The sequence below is a fragment of the Daucus carota genome, chromosome 4 (genome assembly GCF_001625215.2).
Source record: "Daucus carota subsp. sativus chromosome 4, DH1 v3.0, whole genome shotgun sequence".
In the NCBI taxonomy this organism is placed as follows: domain Eukaryota; kingdom Viridiplantae; phylum Streptophyta; class Magnoliopsida; order Apiales; family Apiaceae; genus Daucus; species Daucus carota.
This window is the reverse complement of record NC_030384.2, coordinates 40,857,101-40,874,307: the sequence shown is the minus strand read 5'-3', so window position 1 is coordinate 40,874,307 and position 17,207 is coordinate 40,857,101. Positions and strand designations below refer to the sequence as shown.

The 17,207-nt window shown below is 36.0% G+C and overlaps 1 protein-coding gene across 1 annotated transcript in view; it reads right to left on the bottom strand.

Annotated features, from left to right (window-relative positions):
* The window catches only part of LOC108217679 (midasin), a 36,166-nt gene that overhangs the window by 3,489 nt on the left and 15,470 nt on the right, over positions 1 to 17,207 (bottom strand). Inside the window, 43 exon segments of the mRNA XM_017390556.2 lie at positions 5 to 214; positions 387 to 533; positions 607 to 906; positions 1,049 to 1,267; positions 1,338 to 1,496; positions 1,604 to 1,813; positions 2,240 to 2,491; positions 2,628 to 2,854; positions 2,963 to 3,075; positions 3,210 to 3,376; positions 3,759 to 3,915; positions 4,004 to 4,072; positions 4,285 to 4,398; positions 4,478 to 4,557; positions 4,807 to 4,919; positions 5,027 to 5,102; positions 5,415 to 5,579; positions 5,666 to 5,796; positions 5,882 to 5,963; positions 6,054 to 6,176; positions 6,253 to 6,480; positions 6,578 to 6,679; positions 6,807 to 6,992; positions 7,382 to 7,561; positions 7,756 to 7,905; positions 8,298 to 8,411; positions 9,909 to 10,063; positions 10,147 to 10,270; positions 10,434 to 10,523; positions 10,595 to 10,736; positions 11,379 to 11,464; positions 11,582 to 11,667; positions 11,751 to 11,886; positions 12,436 to 12,681; positions 12,760 to 12,842; positions 13,039 to 13,107; positions 13,276 to 13,453; positions 13,547 to 15,043; positions 15,145 to 16,031; positions 16,120 to 16,327; positions 16,444 to 16,608; positions 16,855 to 16,920; positions 17,001 to 17,090. Coding sequence (XP_017246045.2) covers positions 5 to 214; positions 387 to 533; positions 607 to 906; positions 1,049 to 1,267; positions 1,338 to 1,496; positions 1,604 to 1,813; positions 2,240 to 2,491; positions 2,628 to 2,854; positions 2,963 to 3,075; positions 3,210 to 3,376; positions 3,759 to 3,915; positions 4,004 to 4,072; positions 4,285 to 4,398; positions 4,478 to 4,557; positions 4,807 to 4,919; positions 5,027 to 5,102; positions 5,415 to 5,579; positions 5,666 to 5,796; positions 5,882 to 5,963; positions 6,054 to 6,176; positions 6,253 to 6,480; positions 6,578 to 6,679; positions 6,807 to 6,992; positions 7,382 to 7,561; positions 7,756 to 7,905; positions 8,298 to 8,411; positions 9,909 to 10,063; positions 10,147 to 10,270; positions 10,434 to 10,523; positions 10,595 to 10,736; positions 11,379 to 11,464; positions 11,582 to 11,667; positions 11,751 to 11,886; positions 12,436 to 12,681; positions 12,760 to 12,842; positions 13,039 to 13,107; positions 13,276 to 13,453; positions 13,547 to 15,043; positions 15,145 to 16,031; positions 16,120 to 16,327; positions 16,444 to 16,608; positions 16,855 to 16,920; positions 17,001 to 17,090 — 8,382 coding nt within the window.

Genomic DNA, 17,207 nt, shown 5'->3' with positions numbered 1-17,207 from the left:
ATACGTTTTCAGATGCCCGAAGAAGCTGATCTTCATTTTCAATCTGGTCACTGACATCCTTAACTCCGTCACCATCATCCATACCAGTTCCATTTGTAGCATCCTGAGGTAATTCATGGCCAGTATCGTCCACATTTTCTTCCGCTGAAACACCATATCCTTGGGAAAACAATGAGGCGAATATTCTGGCAATCACATGTGTCATCATAGATACCTAATAAGGCAGATGCAGGTATTCACAATTAGAATATAAACATTCGCATACTTATTGGTTAATATTTCATGACACTTCTTTTGGTCAAATCCAATGTAAAACTGGTCACTGTCATAGTAATAGGAAAACACACCAAAAGATCATTCAGAAAATGATAAGAGAAGAAACATACCGATCTATGGATTACCAAAAAATCATCTAGCAGACCTTCACTGAAGATCTGTAATGGTTCTAACAGCAAATAGAGATGCTTCAAGTGTGCTCCAAGAACAGTACATAGATTAGAATTCTGTATACTGTTACAAGTTACCATATCTCCCTGTACATAAATAAAATATATCATAACCAGATAAAGAACCAAAGGTATACAGGGCAAAGTAGATACGACTTACAGCAATATTAACCATCTTTGTTAGCTCATCACATATAGCATCCAACTGAAGATTTTCAGACAGCACGACAAATTTTTTAACGGATCCAGTTATATTTCCTTGAGACTCTTCAGGTAGAGCATGGCCATCACTTGATGAGCTAACACATTGAAGTGCCTTCCGAATATGCTTACAGATTTGATCAAGGGTTTCACCAAACATTGCTTCAAGATCAGAAGTTTTCCATTGGATCCCACTGGAACTTTCCAGAGGATCTCTAGATTTTTGGGCTAACAGATATTCTTCGGCTATCAAATTACACTGAAAATTTTAAAGTCGCCAATGATTAGTAGGCTGTGCAAACATTCCACTCTCATATTTTAAGTACTAGCACTAACTGATATTTCAGAAAAGATGTATAAAACCTGTCCAAATGTGATATGGGCATATACTTATGCATTACCTTTTCAAGTATATGTTCCACATGGCCAAATAGAACGTCATTAACAGATCCAACACACTGCTTGCGGAAAGCAGAGAGATCATCACCAAACCCCTTAATTAACATAAAATTTTGGTTTAGCATCATTTCCATTTGCTTTGTAACACCATAGGGATGCAGCGAAAACTCCTCTGTAGTTATAACTCTATCACAGCCTAGAAGAATCTTATCCAGTAAATCCTGCAGAACATGTACTATAAGAGAACGGAATATAATTCAGTTAATAAAAAGACATTAACGATTTGAGTACCTTTGAATTACGAATATCCGATATATACTTTTCAAAGAAGAGACGGATGTTTCTTGCTGGACTTTCACCATTTTGACAAGTGGTCATATGATTATTTTCTACTGTTCTCAGTAAAAGACACTCATCAAGCATCGTGGCGCACAGAATATCAAGTGTTTGCTGCAATGATAAAACCAGCCACTCAATGACAGTCATTTTAGAATTTGGATCAATGGAGATAAGTTTAATTTATTGTGAACAATGAGCATGCTCAAGTAGAAGTGTACCTTTTGTTGCCACATGCATTTAAATGTAACATGTCGGCTACTAGAAATCAAGCAGTCAATGTTGTCTACAGTAGAGTCTGCAAAGAGGTTTTTTATAGTAGACATGCAATCATTCAAGTTCTTCAAGTGCTCGGCAAAATTATAGAGCGCCGAACGTTGTTGTTGCTCTAATGCAATGAGATGGTAAAGATAAGAACATGCCCTTCTAACCTGTATGCAAAGTATTTTCTTTTTACCCATCCAACACTGACAGCATATATATAGTTAAGAGAAAGAGAGTACAACTGAAACAGTCTAAAAGTTACTCTGATATCTATAACCTACTGCATTACGATATACAACAGAAGAATTGTAAAATAGGAAAAGTTTACCGGCAGTAAATGATAAAGCTAGATAATAGAGACAATGTAACTACTTAAACTAGAAGTATTTAGTCTCAATTACCGCGGAAACAATAAATCCACATAAGTATAATAATATATTAAACCACACTTGTCGATAAGAAAATAACAAATAAAGTAGCCTGATGCAGTAGACTATTTTTGCATAAGAGGAAACCTAAAAGTCCCTTGGTATATTGCATAATACATAAGACCACGTGATAAAAAACAGCTCCTAGCGAGAACTTGTGCATACCTCTTCAAGGCTAAAATCCTTATGGAAATTTAGACATATATGCCGCAGATGCTCTACTGACGCAATGCTCTTGAAGAAGTACTGGTTCGCTGTTTTCCATTTAATTTCAGAACTTCCAAAGTGAATGGACTGGAATTCACTCAAAGCGGCAACCTTGAAATCCATTGCCAGCATACCATCTGTCAGCAATAAATGCTTCAAGTCATAAGATGGTTGAAGAACCCACAGATCCCGATTTATTGCGACCTGATCCTGTGTTTCGGATAAGAAGGATGAGAACCATCAACAACACGTAAAATCCAAATATTATTTACACAAATCCTCAAAACTAATAATTTTATTACAGTTTACACCCTGAATTATAGAACTATCAAAGTATATTAAATACCTCCAGGAAGTTAGACCTATGCTTCGACAACCCAGAGCTATCCAACTTCTGCAGCATTTCGGTCAAAGCCCTCTTCTTCCCAAAACTTTTCTTTTCATCTTTCCAGAGCTCACTAGAGTCCGCAGCAATTTTGCATATCGCTTCAATTGTGTATAATACCTCTTTGCAATCTTCCTCGTATTTAAGACCAAATGAACCAGAAGCTAAACATTCTTTAATTGTATCCTCTGCATAAGGTTCAGAAGCAACTTGAGATATCAAAAAAAATAGCACAGGAAAAATCATTAATGTATTTCTCGTTAAGATCAACTCAAAAAAGAAGATAGATGAAAAACCTTTAACTTCCTTGATAGAGTTTTGCGGCAAGTCAATTTCAGTTGTCGGTCCATGATGAAGGTTATGCAAAGCAATACAAACTTTACTCCTCAATGTGGTAAACCACAGAGACCTATATTAGGGTACCAAATAGAGTAAATACTGAGTTGCAGGATGTACAAGAAATTAAAAAACGATAAAGCCACAATCACAGCAATGAGGCTATCAACCTAACAAATTATTATGTATGTTACTATAACAATATACCGGTTATCATCACTGTAATGGATCGGGTCACATGCAATAGTGAGTATATGTTTGTTCATCTCAGAAGAATCTCCAACAAGATTCTGAGGTTTTGGAGTCTGAAGTTGAGACCCTTTTAGCGCTGCGTCTTGGGCAAGAAATCCCATTGCAGGCAGTTCCAGTAGATCCTGTTGAAATTTAAACACCATATAATAAAATCATTTTAGTTATGCACTTGAATTAATTTGCAAAACAGATAACTGAAAACCTTGTGCAGACTATCAGCAAGAGTGACAGTACATAAGTTCTGGTACAACCAAAGTTATGTAAAAACCATTCAATTTGCTTTCAACATCTACAATTTTTAACTCAGCCTGTAATATGTACAGGATAAAGAACATGGATACATGACAAAATTCCAAAAACCAGAATACTTGCTACAGAAATCAATCTATATTATTAAGTGTTGGTACACTACACTCATCAGACATTACAATGACTGTTAACATAGAGAGTGTTGGTCAGTAGCCGATATCGCTAAAAACCTAAAAATTACAGTGATCGACTTACAGTGTACTTCTGTATGATCTTCATTACTTTCTGCCTTGTTCTTTTGGATAGTTCCATAGTCAAGTGAGTATCACTTCGCTCCCATCGACACAATTTCAAAAGTTCCTTCAGTTCCGACTCAATACTCTTCCTGCTAGTTTCCGTATGCGCCAATATCCTGTGGAAGAAGTACATACAACATTACTATTCTGGAAACTATTTTCTGTAAACCAAAAATAATTTCACGCTTGAAAATTAGAACTCACGTCGGCAAGAACTGGGCATAGAAGCCAAATGTGTTGTACAGTACGTTCACATTTTCTCTTTGGTAAGAACTAGAAAATGAATCAAGGTTAGTACTTTAAAGGAAAAAGAAACCAACCAGTAGGAAACTCTTTTACCAAAAGTCACGTCGATTTCTGAATATCAATAATCACATACAAAAATAAGAAAAAACTATCCACGTCAGCATTTCTCTGGTAGAATTAAGCTATGCTACACTGCATCTATATAAAAATTGGACATAAACAGAATTAGCGACCCAAACCTTGAATAGCAACCACGGCGTATACCAGCAGTAAGTTGTCCAAGAAAAGCAAACATAAGTTGTAAGCGTTTTCTAAATTCACCAATGCTGGACGTCTTCATAAACTCCTCCAAACTGCGAAATTTATCAGTAAGCAAAGAACCATCCACATCATAAGATATTAGATGATCAGTACAAAAGCTACTGCACCTACCTCCGAATAGTGGTGTTATTATACTCATCCATATTATCAGTATGCCTACGCTGCAGAACTGAGTATAGAGGGAACCACAACTGCAAGGAGATATAAAACCAAATTAAGTAGCTCATAACAACATAAGTCCCGGCTGCCAAAAACTCAAACCTGCAATCTAGAAATTCAATGAAAGACTCAAGTGCGGAGAATATTAAAATAAATATACATGCTTTTACTGAAATAGAACCTTTATACAACGCTAGTTTCCATTGTATTTTGATACTTGCATTCACTGTTGTTGCATTTCCAGAATAACGAAATGGCCAGAAATTTAGAACAATATTTACCTTCCCAGCATTAGTCTCGAATTGAGCTTTAACTCCATTAAGCAAAGCTGGCCAGCATTCAAACTCTAACTTCTGCCATGAGGAAACGAGAAAAATAATAGGCTCCAGTTCATCTGCAGATTCCAGGAACTCAGGTTTTAATGCAACACACATATTAACATGGTAGTTCAAGGAGAAAGGAGATAAAAGGATGCCAAAATCATAAAAATAATACACTTACCAGCAAGGGGAAATTTAGACACGGTTTCCTGTAATGTATGGATCCTACTCAGAAGAAACTGCAATGCTGACAAGGCCTTGAACCAAGCAAAAATATCTTAGTTGGGTAATTAACACAGTTATATACTTGTAAGTTGCAAGGGAAGGCAAATCACACTATAATGGATTCAACTCTGTCCAATATAGAAATCCTCAACAGAACAATTTCAATAAATAATTGACAAAAACATAAAAAAATTACTGGCACAATGTTACTCTCATGCACAACAAAACACATAACAGCGCAGCTGGGTCGCACTTCACTCTTTTCGTCGAAATTTTTGATGTATCTTATCGCTGACCAAAAAACAGATGTTTTAGATAATAATATAATCAGGAAAATCTATTACCTTTGACAGAGGAGTGTTCAAAGGAATAGATAGGACCATTTCAATCACATCCAGTATTTTCTGAAGAGCAGGATGATCATCCCTTTCATGTAGAAGAAATGTAATGCGCTTTTGAAGAGCTAAAATTGGCTCCACCATTTTAGCCATCACAGGTGCATTTGAATCCTTAAAGGGGAGCGCAATAATGAGCATTAATATTATTGCTACCTAAAGATTAACTTTTGTTTCTATATATAGACGTGAGATGGAACCTTATAGAAATTGTAGGATTCCTTAGTTTTATGAGAGCACACAAATTTTTGTTCATGATCTATACAGAGACGAAGCAAATGCTCTGGCACAAGCTTTGCATCTAAACTGGAGGATATCAAACCTTCCAGACCTGAAAAGGCAAAAGATAAAAATATTATTTGATTGATGAAGAGTAAATTTTCCATAGAACTAGAGTATGAGCTCTTGAAAATTACTTTGAATCATTCTGGTCCCCAATTCATACGAGTCAATAAATGTAGACAATCTGTCTGAATCTGTTACTCTAATGCTTCCCGGCTGCACAAAAGAAAGTTTGAATCATTCACAGGACTCAAAACTGCGTGAAATACGAAAAGAACATGTAGACACTCTGTCTGAATCTGTTACATTTTGTATAAGATCCATTGACCCATATAATGCATTGTGAAGTAAAACCATTTGGTCCAAAACTGTTTCTTCTATGAACCTCCAGTTTTCCTCCAACGACTCAGTATGTTCATCAGCATTTGTCTACATAGATGGAAGAATAGTGTAAGAAATGACAGAGAAAGCCAGGGCAAACAAAGATGACCTAAATTGTTCTGACCTGTACATTAATCTCCTCCTCTGCTGAAATCATGTCCTGCCACTCTGAGAAAGCAGTGTTTCCAACTGAGTTACGGAGTGTTGAAATGTCAACTTCAATGATGTTGTCTATTTTAAATGCACGAGGCCGGAACTTGTACTGCTGAGCTTCATGTTCTTCTTTAGTTTGAACTTGAACTTTCATACTCATCCATAAACTCGAAAATTCATCAAATATGGTATCTAATATCTGATTTTTAGAAGCATACACAAATTAATAAAGAGCATATATCCCAATACAGGCATATGAACTTGCCCGACAGAAAAAGAATATTACAGAGTTATACCTTGAACGATGAATTCTCCATGAAACGAGCTTCGGCAGCAGAATGTGCAACTCGACAGAGTATATTCTTACAGATCGCTGCTTTAAGCTGTAGGCTTGACATCTGTTAATGTTATACAATCAGTGTAACCGCATTTAATGATAAAAAGTTATACAAAAAAGCAAACATGATATAAAGGCTAATACAACTATATCAGTTGTAAGCCATCCAAAATGGATAAAATATATACCTTTTTACCAGCATCCACATCAGTTGATAATGCCGCCAAAGTTTCCAACAAACTTGTATTAGAAGTCATTATAGTTTTAGGACAAATTATATCTAAGGAAAGCTTGGCCGCCGTGGAGTCAAGCACAAGAGATGGACCTTCAGATAAGTAGTCTCTAGGAAATCTCATAAAGGAATATATTTCTCCCTGCCAATCCAATTGAAGTATATAATATTAAAGACAATTGAATGGACAGCATACTTAAATGTTGATAGAGACGAGGAGACGGATATTGAAATATATATGTGGTTTAGCATCCCTGCTAGTACTATTTAAAATCCTATGCACATAATGTGATGACAATAATAATGAGGACAGTTGATATAATAAAAATTGTAGAAAATTACCAAGTTTAAAGCTTGAGAATTTTATTTTGGATATTTGAATCAATTGGCATGGTTTGGTAAATATTTAGTTTATTCTATAACTCAACTGAAATTGCTTATGTAACAAACCACAAAGTAATACTACTTCCTATATTTAAGTAGCAGTATTAGGAACTAAAACAGTAATAACAAACAAGCATTATACCCTACCAGAACTTTATCCATGTCATCCTGTCCAATACTATCCAGAAATCTTTTCTGCAAGTCACTTGATAGGAGCAGAGCTAGGCCTAATTTTATTTCATATAGCGCCACTTGAACTGGTTGAACTATATCAATGTATGCCGCATATTCATCCGACAACCGCTCAATGAACCGGGTTATCGTCTCCTGGAAGAATTTGAAAAGGGTGTATCAGAGTGAATAACGTATCACCATATATCCAAATATGTACAGACACAAAACCAAACACACGAAACAAAAATACTAAACAAATCAAGTTAGAGAAAGAACTAGATGTAGACATAGTAATAATTAGGTAAAAATAACTAAAAACTCCTGCAATGTTGTAAAAATTAACTTACCTGACAGTTCTGGACTTGAACAGTGAGCTCTTGTATATTCATAGTTTTGACAGTCCTTATCAAAGTGAGAGATGTAGTAACAAAACTGATGAACTCATCACATTCGTATTTAAGTTTAATAAATTTTCCAGGATCCAAGCGGACCACAATCTGAGAAGTACACAAAAGAAGCTCGTTTAGTAATGCAGAATATACAAAATCCAAAGTAAAAATAAAACGACAATACTTGTTACATGTATTAACCAGTTTGCAAATTGAAAGATTCTACATTTTTCTTATTACGGGTATGATTTCTTTAAAGGTTGATAGTAAAATTAGCTGCAATAGTCAGATGTGCTGCATACATTTTGTTCATACAGATAACACCATGATATCTAAGAAGAATCGAGAAACAAGGGCAACCCAAATATCAGATAGTATAGGACTCAATGGTTAGGAACTTTTAATGTCGGCATAGATGGGGATAGTAGGTCAAATCATGGCCAAACTAATGATTAATCAATAGAAGGATGTGGAATATATAAATACAGATGTACACCGACCCGTCTTTGCAGAATTCTCTTCTCTACTTTTAGCTTTTCCAGCAATGTAAATCTTTCTTTGGCAGCATCTCTCATCGAGAAACATCCTGCAAGATGTTCACACTCTTTACGAACCTGCAAACAACAGGAAATTATGGGTTATTGCAAAGTCTTAATTTTAGTTTATGATTGCTATCGACGCTATTTCAACCACTTGAGTATTGATACTTGGCACACACCATTATTAAAATGAATTAAGAATACTATCAGATAAGCGCACTCTAAGCTCATTGGCAATTAGTTCAGATATTACTCTCACGTTTTACTTTTCGAAAATACCATAACTGTAACGCCTGTACTATTTGATATATATATATATATTCCGTTTTGATGCTATATGTAAAATTTTTATATTTTAGTTGTTAAATTATGTGAATTCGACTTACTTTTCGTTATGAGACTTCCGGATATCGTTAGAATGTGCTTTTATAGAACTCAATAAACCCCATCATCACCCTATGATTGAAGTTAGGTAGTACCTTTAATACTTGAATTGACCTTTTTTCCATAAGATATCACCTTACACCCACATGAATATCATCTAATAGTCCCTTGATACATATTGAGAACTTGAAACCCCATATTGAACTGAATTATCTCTTTTGGAACCCTGATCTTAATAACATCCCTCATTGTAGAAAACAGATCACTTGAACTTTGAAAACACTTTTGCTTAATAACTTGTCCTTGATTAAGACCCTTTTCGAAATTGAATTGAATTGATTAAAAGGAATTGGATGGTATTTTTCGAATAAGACTGAGGCGCCAGTCACTTAAAATTTAATTTCAGCATCAGTAGCGGGGAGCCTGATGTTTGTATATGGCCAATGTGTGCCGAGGATCCTCCCTGGTTGAATCACTTGTATGTGGTTCGGAGCTTGATGTGGGCTGATCACCCCTCAATGCTCATAGCGCCGTGCAGATTTCCAATTCCAATAACTTGCTATATTTTGCACCCTTATTTGAGATTTTACCTTGTGATACCCTGTGATATTATTGCACTTGTATATATTGCATATTGTGAACTGTTATATATTGCTTTCACTTGCTGAGCTCTTTGCTCATTAATTGTATTGTTTATGATAACCCTTCACTGAAACCCGAGGATGGCTCGATTCAAGCAAACCGCCCGTAAGACCACTGGGGGGTCGGGGTATGCCTATCGCCGATTGATGGAGCATGTTGGGAACTTCTAGTTCCCTATCTTTTCTTTTAAAACTTTTGGGATTAAAACTTGTAGTAATATGACTTAGATTTTATTTGGGCTTGTAATAATTAGATGTTATTCATACTCATTCCTGGTGATTCCGGGGATTGTGGATTAGACTTGTAAGTTTTTACTTTTAAGATTCTGTAGTTCTTTATTATTTATCGTACTATGCATGCTTTAGTCGGTTGATATAGTGGGTCCGTCACAATAACCGCAAAACAAAATGAACATTAAATTTTTATGAAAAACATAATACAAACGCACACAAGTAAGGAAAGCATTTATTAATATTTATTAGCTTAAACATATGCAGTACAAGCAGGTAATATATTAAATTAATTTTGGAGTTCAGATCAAGATACCTCGATTTCCACTTCGAGTGAAGCAATCTTTTCAACCAACTGTGAATACCTGATAGAATATTTCACAGCTGGATCCAAATCATCACAGCAAATCAAGAGATGATAGCGTAGTGCCCCAACTCGTAACCATGCACAAGCAATGCTATATTCAGAGTCTACAAGAACCACAGAATTATCATATTGTACATAAAACAATATTGAGTTACCATGGAAGATACAGAGGAAACAAGGTGTTCACCTGTGGATGAACATTGCAGATACAGTTCATTCAGCAGCGGCTCTACCAAGGAATCTATTAGTGTGGTAAATGCATGGTGGTTTGATGATGAAAGGGAAAGAATCATCTCATCAATTATCTCTTTCTGTGTATTTAAAATTTAAAATTAGAAAATCCAAAAATTACATCATGACTATGTCCATATTATTAAGGGTTTCGAGTTAAAATCATAAGATCCTTGGATATATCATAACATAGTGCAGTACATGTCTGTATTAAAAACATATGGAGTAGAGTGATAAGGTTACCATTAATCCCCCCTTGTGATTATGACAGAACCATGACTTTATTGCAGAGAACTTGTCAGCTTCAAACGATTTTTTTAGAGCAAAAATCACCTAGAAAATCAAAATTTTATATTATAGCAAACAGTTGTGATAACCCTAAAATTTTCCAAATAAAATACTACCTGTTGAAATAGACACCGGGCAGTTGATTGAAGAAAGGCTTTTGCATTGCCCAATTGAGATGGTCTTAACAAAAGATTATGAGAAGAAACTCTGAGTTTTAACATGTGTACAAAATGATCCCTGATAGCAGATGTACTTTGTCTACAGAAAAAATACAATAATCAGGGTCGTCAAAGTGAAATAAAGAATAAAGTAACAGCACAATGACTTGAATAGACACCAGGAACTTGGATACAACCACCTAAGCTCACAACCCCATTGAACCCTGGACCCAACATACCACCACAGGTCAGTCCAAAAGAGCTAGCAACTTTAGGAAATTAGTTGTTGACTTGTCATCATAAAGGCCGCAAATATACTGAATCTAATCAATGTGAGATGTCAAATACACCCCCCACCCCCCATTACTGAAAGTCATATAAGTATTATTACAATTTAAATTCACAACAATATTTATTTATTTGAAGGTAGTGAGGTTTTCAAAGAGGACCCTACCTACTAACGCACACAAGAAATAGGTCGTGTGGTGCAATACCGACTTGAAATGTTACCAACTTCTAGAAAAAGGACATACTAATATGATTTACTCTCATGAGTAATTCATACCACTGCCAGAAAAATCTCTTAAACCATCTGAGCCCAGGCTCTAACCTTTTTCCGCATTAGCCACTTTAACGGTTTTATTTTATCTCCACATTGAAATAGCATGGATATACCGGATACAAACAAGTAAACAGGATTACAGTACAAATAGATCATAGACAACTTCTAGAGTTATCTTACATAATGGGGTCAACAGCTGCCAATTTTATCGGCTGGAAAAACACATCTGGAAGCATAACATCACAACCATGCACACCTAAAACATTCTGCAGACCAGTATAGATGGCAAAGAATAAGTACGACATTTACGACAAAAAAGAATAAAACTGTGACGTACTACTGTGAAATGGTATACTAAACTGAAACTAAACTGTAAAATATACCTTTAGATGAGTAGAGCAATGCATCCACAATGACGTGTGCCACTTAAACCACAACTCAAGAACAAAGCTAGGAATTTTAGGTGTTTCTGTTTTACAGACGAAATGAAATCATATTAAAGGCAATAGAAGATGAAAGCATTCCAAACAAGGTTTAAACATTATAACTAACCCGCTCTGGCAGATGCCCCAGCATTAAGAATCCACAATATCTTTTGATGTGCTGAGAAATCTGTAGGGGGTCTTGATGAAAATTTCAACGAATACTCCAATGTAGAGCGAAGGTGAACATGCAACCGAGACAAAGCCTGTTCACATATGCTAGAAGTGAAAACCCAAAAAAAATCACGCATAAAACAGAAGTTGGCTAAGAAAAATTTGGAAGTGATTTTACATTGTGCACATTCTTTATTCAGAACACAGTGAAAGAGAATGCTGTGTTTATTATTAATTCAATTGCAGCGGTGAATAATGTAATAACAATTATGGACTAAGAACCTAAATGGTAGAAATATTTGTGAAATCATGTGCTACATTCAGCAAAGATAACAATGGCCCTAAATTTCAAGTAGATGTGGCAATCAAATGATGCCATGTTCTCATAACTATGTTAATGGCATCGAGAATAATTTAATATACTAAGTTAATAACAAGATGACAACATTACATAGCTTAGATAATGTGAGCAAATGAACAGAACGTGTTGAAAAGTGGACAAAAGTCAAAAATTAACAAAGGAACAGGTTTGGTGTTTTAATAGCTTTTACCAACAAAAATTCGAATCATAAGTATCTAAAACATTTTAGACGAAAACATTGAAATTACTCGACAAAATACAGCAAAAAGTTAAATCTTACAGGCTGTATGTCATCCTCTTTTAGAACAACAATCTTTGACAGCTCTTCAAGCAACCACATATCGAGTAATAAACTCGTTTCATCAGCAAAAGGAAGTGTGGCAAGCCAATTATCCAGGCCTGATTTTGAACATAATACATTAGGAGAGAAAACACAGATAGATAGGTCTGGGTTTAAAGCTTGAAGAGCAGAATCCGTCTTTGCTTGCAACTTGTTTTTGTCATCTTCAAATCTTTTCAAAAGCATCTGCAAAACGATAAAAACTTTAACGTTATGGACTTTACACAAATTGATCAATAAGTTCCATTATCAAGGCAGACTAACCTGATGCATCTCTTCAAGCTTCTGCACAATCTTGTGAGAAGAATCTTGATCCATACTTATGATGGGTGATGACAAGCATGATCCTTATATTTGATCCAAAGCAAAAAAAAATGGTAATAAATATAAAGCAGATGTCTTGTTCACAATAAATAACTGCAAGTGACTTTTAATATGCACTACATTACCACTAAATCTATGTGAACAAAGATACCATGTGCAGCAAAGAGGCAATAAGGAGTGGCATTGATATATGCAATACCAAAATGAGGATGATCCTACCTTCTAAAGCAATATATCGAAGCTCAGGATCAGTAGATAAAGCAGCTTCAATAGGACTGTTATTGACGGCTACAAATAATACATTTTACATCAGAGCAAAGGAAAAAAAACCCAATAAACTAATAAAAATATCAATTCACAATAAATGCATTTTACATATTAAGAGCACAGAAAGAATAAATCAAGCAAACAAAGAAAACATATTATTCCACAATTAATGAACCATAAAAGACGTACATAGCCTCCATGACTTCTTTCTTGGCCAAACCAATTCACAAAAGCTTAAAAGCTGAAGCTGCTTAAGATACACATCAGCAGAAGAAGGTAGATACGGGTGACCTCCATGGACCCAAAGCAAGGACTTTTGTACACGCAAAGGCCAAGAGGATACAGAGTCCAATTTCACACTCTCCTTCTACGCAAAAGCAGATGTTTATACATAAAACCTTAATGTATGTAAAAAGGATAATGTGTTAAACATGAGGACTAGGGTAACTAGGATTCTCACCTGAAAGTTTTGAACTTCTCTTCTGCATAAATCCTTCAATTTAATAGCATTCTTCATAAGTGAACGCCATGCTATAACCAAAAAGTTGAACTGAGATGATATCAACCCCTTCCAGAGACAGACGTGAGCTTCTAGAAGATCACTGTATAACTTGAAAGTTTCATCAAAAGAGGGACACCTGACAAGAGAATCAAGCACTTTCTCTTCCAACTCTTTGAGTGATCTCAGCAGAGGTACAAAACACTGAGTTTCAGTGGAAAAGCCAAACTCAGACTCAGCATTCCACTGCTGATAGCTAAGCCTAAGTAATCCTATGCATTTAACTGCATTTGCGAGCAGCTTAGTAGATGATCTCAATGGACTTTGTGATGATGAATCCACCAACTCAATTGAAAGAATTGGCAGCCCCTTTAACTCAAAATTAGTTTGGCACATATCATCACGGCATTGGAGTATAAAATGCCAAATAGAATGTTTTTGTTCTTCTCGCAGCATCGTCAGGAAAAATTTGAGGAATTTATCATATGGCTGTAACTTAGAACTAAACCAACCAAACCAAAGAAGATACAAGTCCAAGTCCCTCTCAGTCGCTTGCTCCATGGTCCAGTTAGCAGCATAGAAAAGCATATTTCGGTAAAGCTCAGAATCCAGTTCCTTCTCATCTACGTAGTATGTGATCATTGAAGTTGAGGCCTTGGGAAAAATCACTCCATGCAACATCTTCAGATTCAACAAGTAAGGCTGAGATGAACCAGCAGGACTTAAACCTGGATTCTGCACAGAGGTACTTTCAAATGCAAAATTCGCACATCGGGCAGCAAGGGATTCAAGATACATGCAATTTTGCCTCACACAAGACTCTTCTGAGTAAGACACGAGATCTTGCAACTTCAAGGGTGTTGGCCATCCTCCTGCTAAGCAGATAGTACTTGCTTGAAACGAACCCAACTTGAACGCTTCACTGACTGATAACAAAGAGTTTGCCACTTGATTAACTATATCTGCTCCCTCTGCCTCACCTAAAGATGAAAGATATGTGTGCTGCCAACTTATTTGGAGGCTCCAACCAGGCCTGTTACCACAGCTAAGAAGTCGACGGAACAGCTGCACCCAGCGTGCAAGTTCAAGATAAGTAATGCTAACATTTAAGTCGACCCCGGTTTCCCTTGCAAAAGTATGGGCTTTTGCCATTAAATCAACCAATTTACCAGAAGGAATACCAGAAAGCACAAGAAATCTCTTCACATCAATAAGTTCAATCTCATCACATTTCTCAATTAAGTCCTCATGAAGCAGCCAATTAGGCTTCATAACAAAAATTTCAACCCCTCTGTTTCGCATTGCTCGGGATACCTCACCATAAGTGGGGTTCACAGTGAGAAACATCCGGAACTCCTGATGAGGACGGACAATTACCGGCTTCCCATCCACATTCCCACATTCATTAACCATTATATAACCAGACTGTTCAACTAAAGAGTTTATCCGATCAAGAACCTACAACACAGCAGATGACATAAATTAGCAATGACTGTAAAAAAAGAAATTATTAACGGATATAAATCACACTGATTTAAAAGACCAACACAGATAATTACCGTAGGATTGCAAAGATTTGCATTCTTAAGTACAATCCATTCTCCATTTTCTATAGCTCTTATCAATATTCCTGTCACCCACTCAAACTTTGCTGAACAACGCCCTCCCTTGTCAGTTAACTTATTTGTGGTCTTCATAATCATGTCCAGATCCTTACTTGACCAAGACACAGCCAACCTGTCATTTTCTATAACTGAACAGAGATCATTCATGATTTCAACAAACAACCTCACAGAATTTAAGGACTTTGTAGTCCAATTATCATCATATGTTGTGATAGAACTCGAAACACCATGATCAATGCTCGACAAAAAAGTCAGCCATCGGGCAATAAGGTATTTCCTTCTCATATACACCTCAGATGAGGGTTCCAGATGTAGGCTTGAGTATTCAGTAATATAACTTTCAACACGGCCAATTGACACGCGGTAATTACGTAAAGCATTGTATTGCTCAAAGCATCCAAGTAATTCAGAAATATCAGTTGCAGATGAAAGATTTAACTCATTTAAAACCCTGCCGGTGAGTTGTGCTAATGATCTCAACAATGATGTCTTGCCAGATGATGGAGGACCCACTAATATGCACAGCCACTGGTGACGGACACAACGTGCCACTGCTTCCATACTATTACGTGACCCCGGCATTATATGAAGCTCACTTTTAGTGAATTTATCTGACCGGGAATGATTTCTATTAATGCAAACGCTCCCTATTGTCAAGAACTCCGAATTAATTTGCAGGCGCGGAAATGGATTTATATAAGACTTAAGTTCAAACACCTTTTCATAGAGTTCTATGACTCGTTGACGATCAGACAGTGTTCGCATTCTTTGAACATAAACTGGGTCGAGGAAACAATCAATTTTTGACATTTCAGGAGCGTCTGCAACAAGTTAAAAAAATTTAAAAATGAGTATAAAGTTTGATATTCATATTGGCACTATATAAACCCATACCATACAAATACATACCATCTATGATTTGACATGATCGAATAACATCCCGGAGATTGAATTCCCAAGGAGAGCCTTTTTGACCATATTTGTGATGCACCATTGTGTCTTCGTGTAATAGCTTATTAAACCGAATCAACTTCATAAGTAAATGATTGGAAATTGATGGATACAATGACGAGCAAATATCAACATAGTCACCCTCAACCAGCTCATCGATGTAAACCTAAAACAATCAATAAAAATGTGTTAACTGATAAACCTGTTTCACTACTTCAGCTCCTTGCAGGATGAACAATTGAACATGAAACTAAAAACTACTAAGGTTGGCATGTAATATACCTTCGTAAATCGATTAAGAAATGACTTTGGAAGACCTTTTCTACCTCCACCTTGATATGAAGGATTTTGACAAGCAAAGACTCTGAAAGACGATGGGCACTTAAAAGTAATACCCAATTCTGGAATATAGACTTCCGCTCTATGATCTAGAATAGCATTAAGACCCTGGCATAGAGAATCATGATAACAGTTAACTCTTTGAATAAAATCATTCTTGTCAATCACAAGTAGAGTGCGGCTTTGAGTAGGCAGCACTGCAGCACAAAACAAGACTAGATACAGACTGTAAGCAAATATTCATCAACGCAAATAGTCATCAAAACATAATACACACACACAGTCACACACAAACAAATAGCATAGTGTTAACTGTTAAGCAAATATCTGATTAATAAGAACATCTCGTATTACCTCTAATACAGACTGCGGAGCAAGATTAAGTTCATCCAGCAAAACCCAAGAACCCTGTTTTATAGCCTAAAATCCAAAATGTGTGATGGTTAAACGAATATTAAGTTCAGCTTTAAAACTTAATAGCACAGGATAAAGATGTTGACCTGCAGCAAAATTCCATCAGACCAAGCAAACTGAATTCCATCATCAGCTTCAACAGGCAAGTCCGAACCCAGTAGATCCATTATGTCAGTCTGCACATTGCACATTTAACAAATTAACACCATTAAAGTCAAAATAACAATGCACACTTACAATGATCAGATCAAATAAAAGTAACACAACAGAGATTATTTTTTCTATTTAGAAAA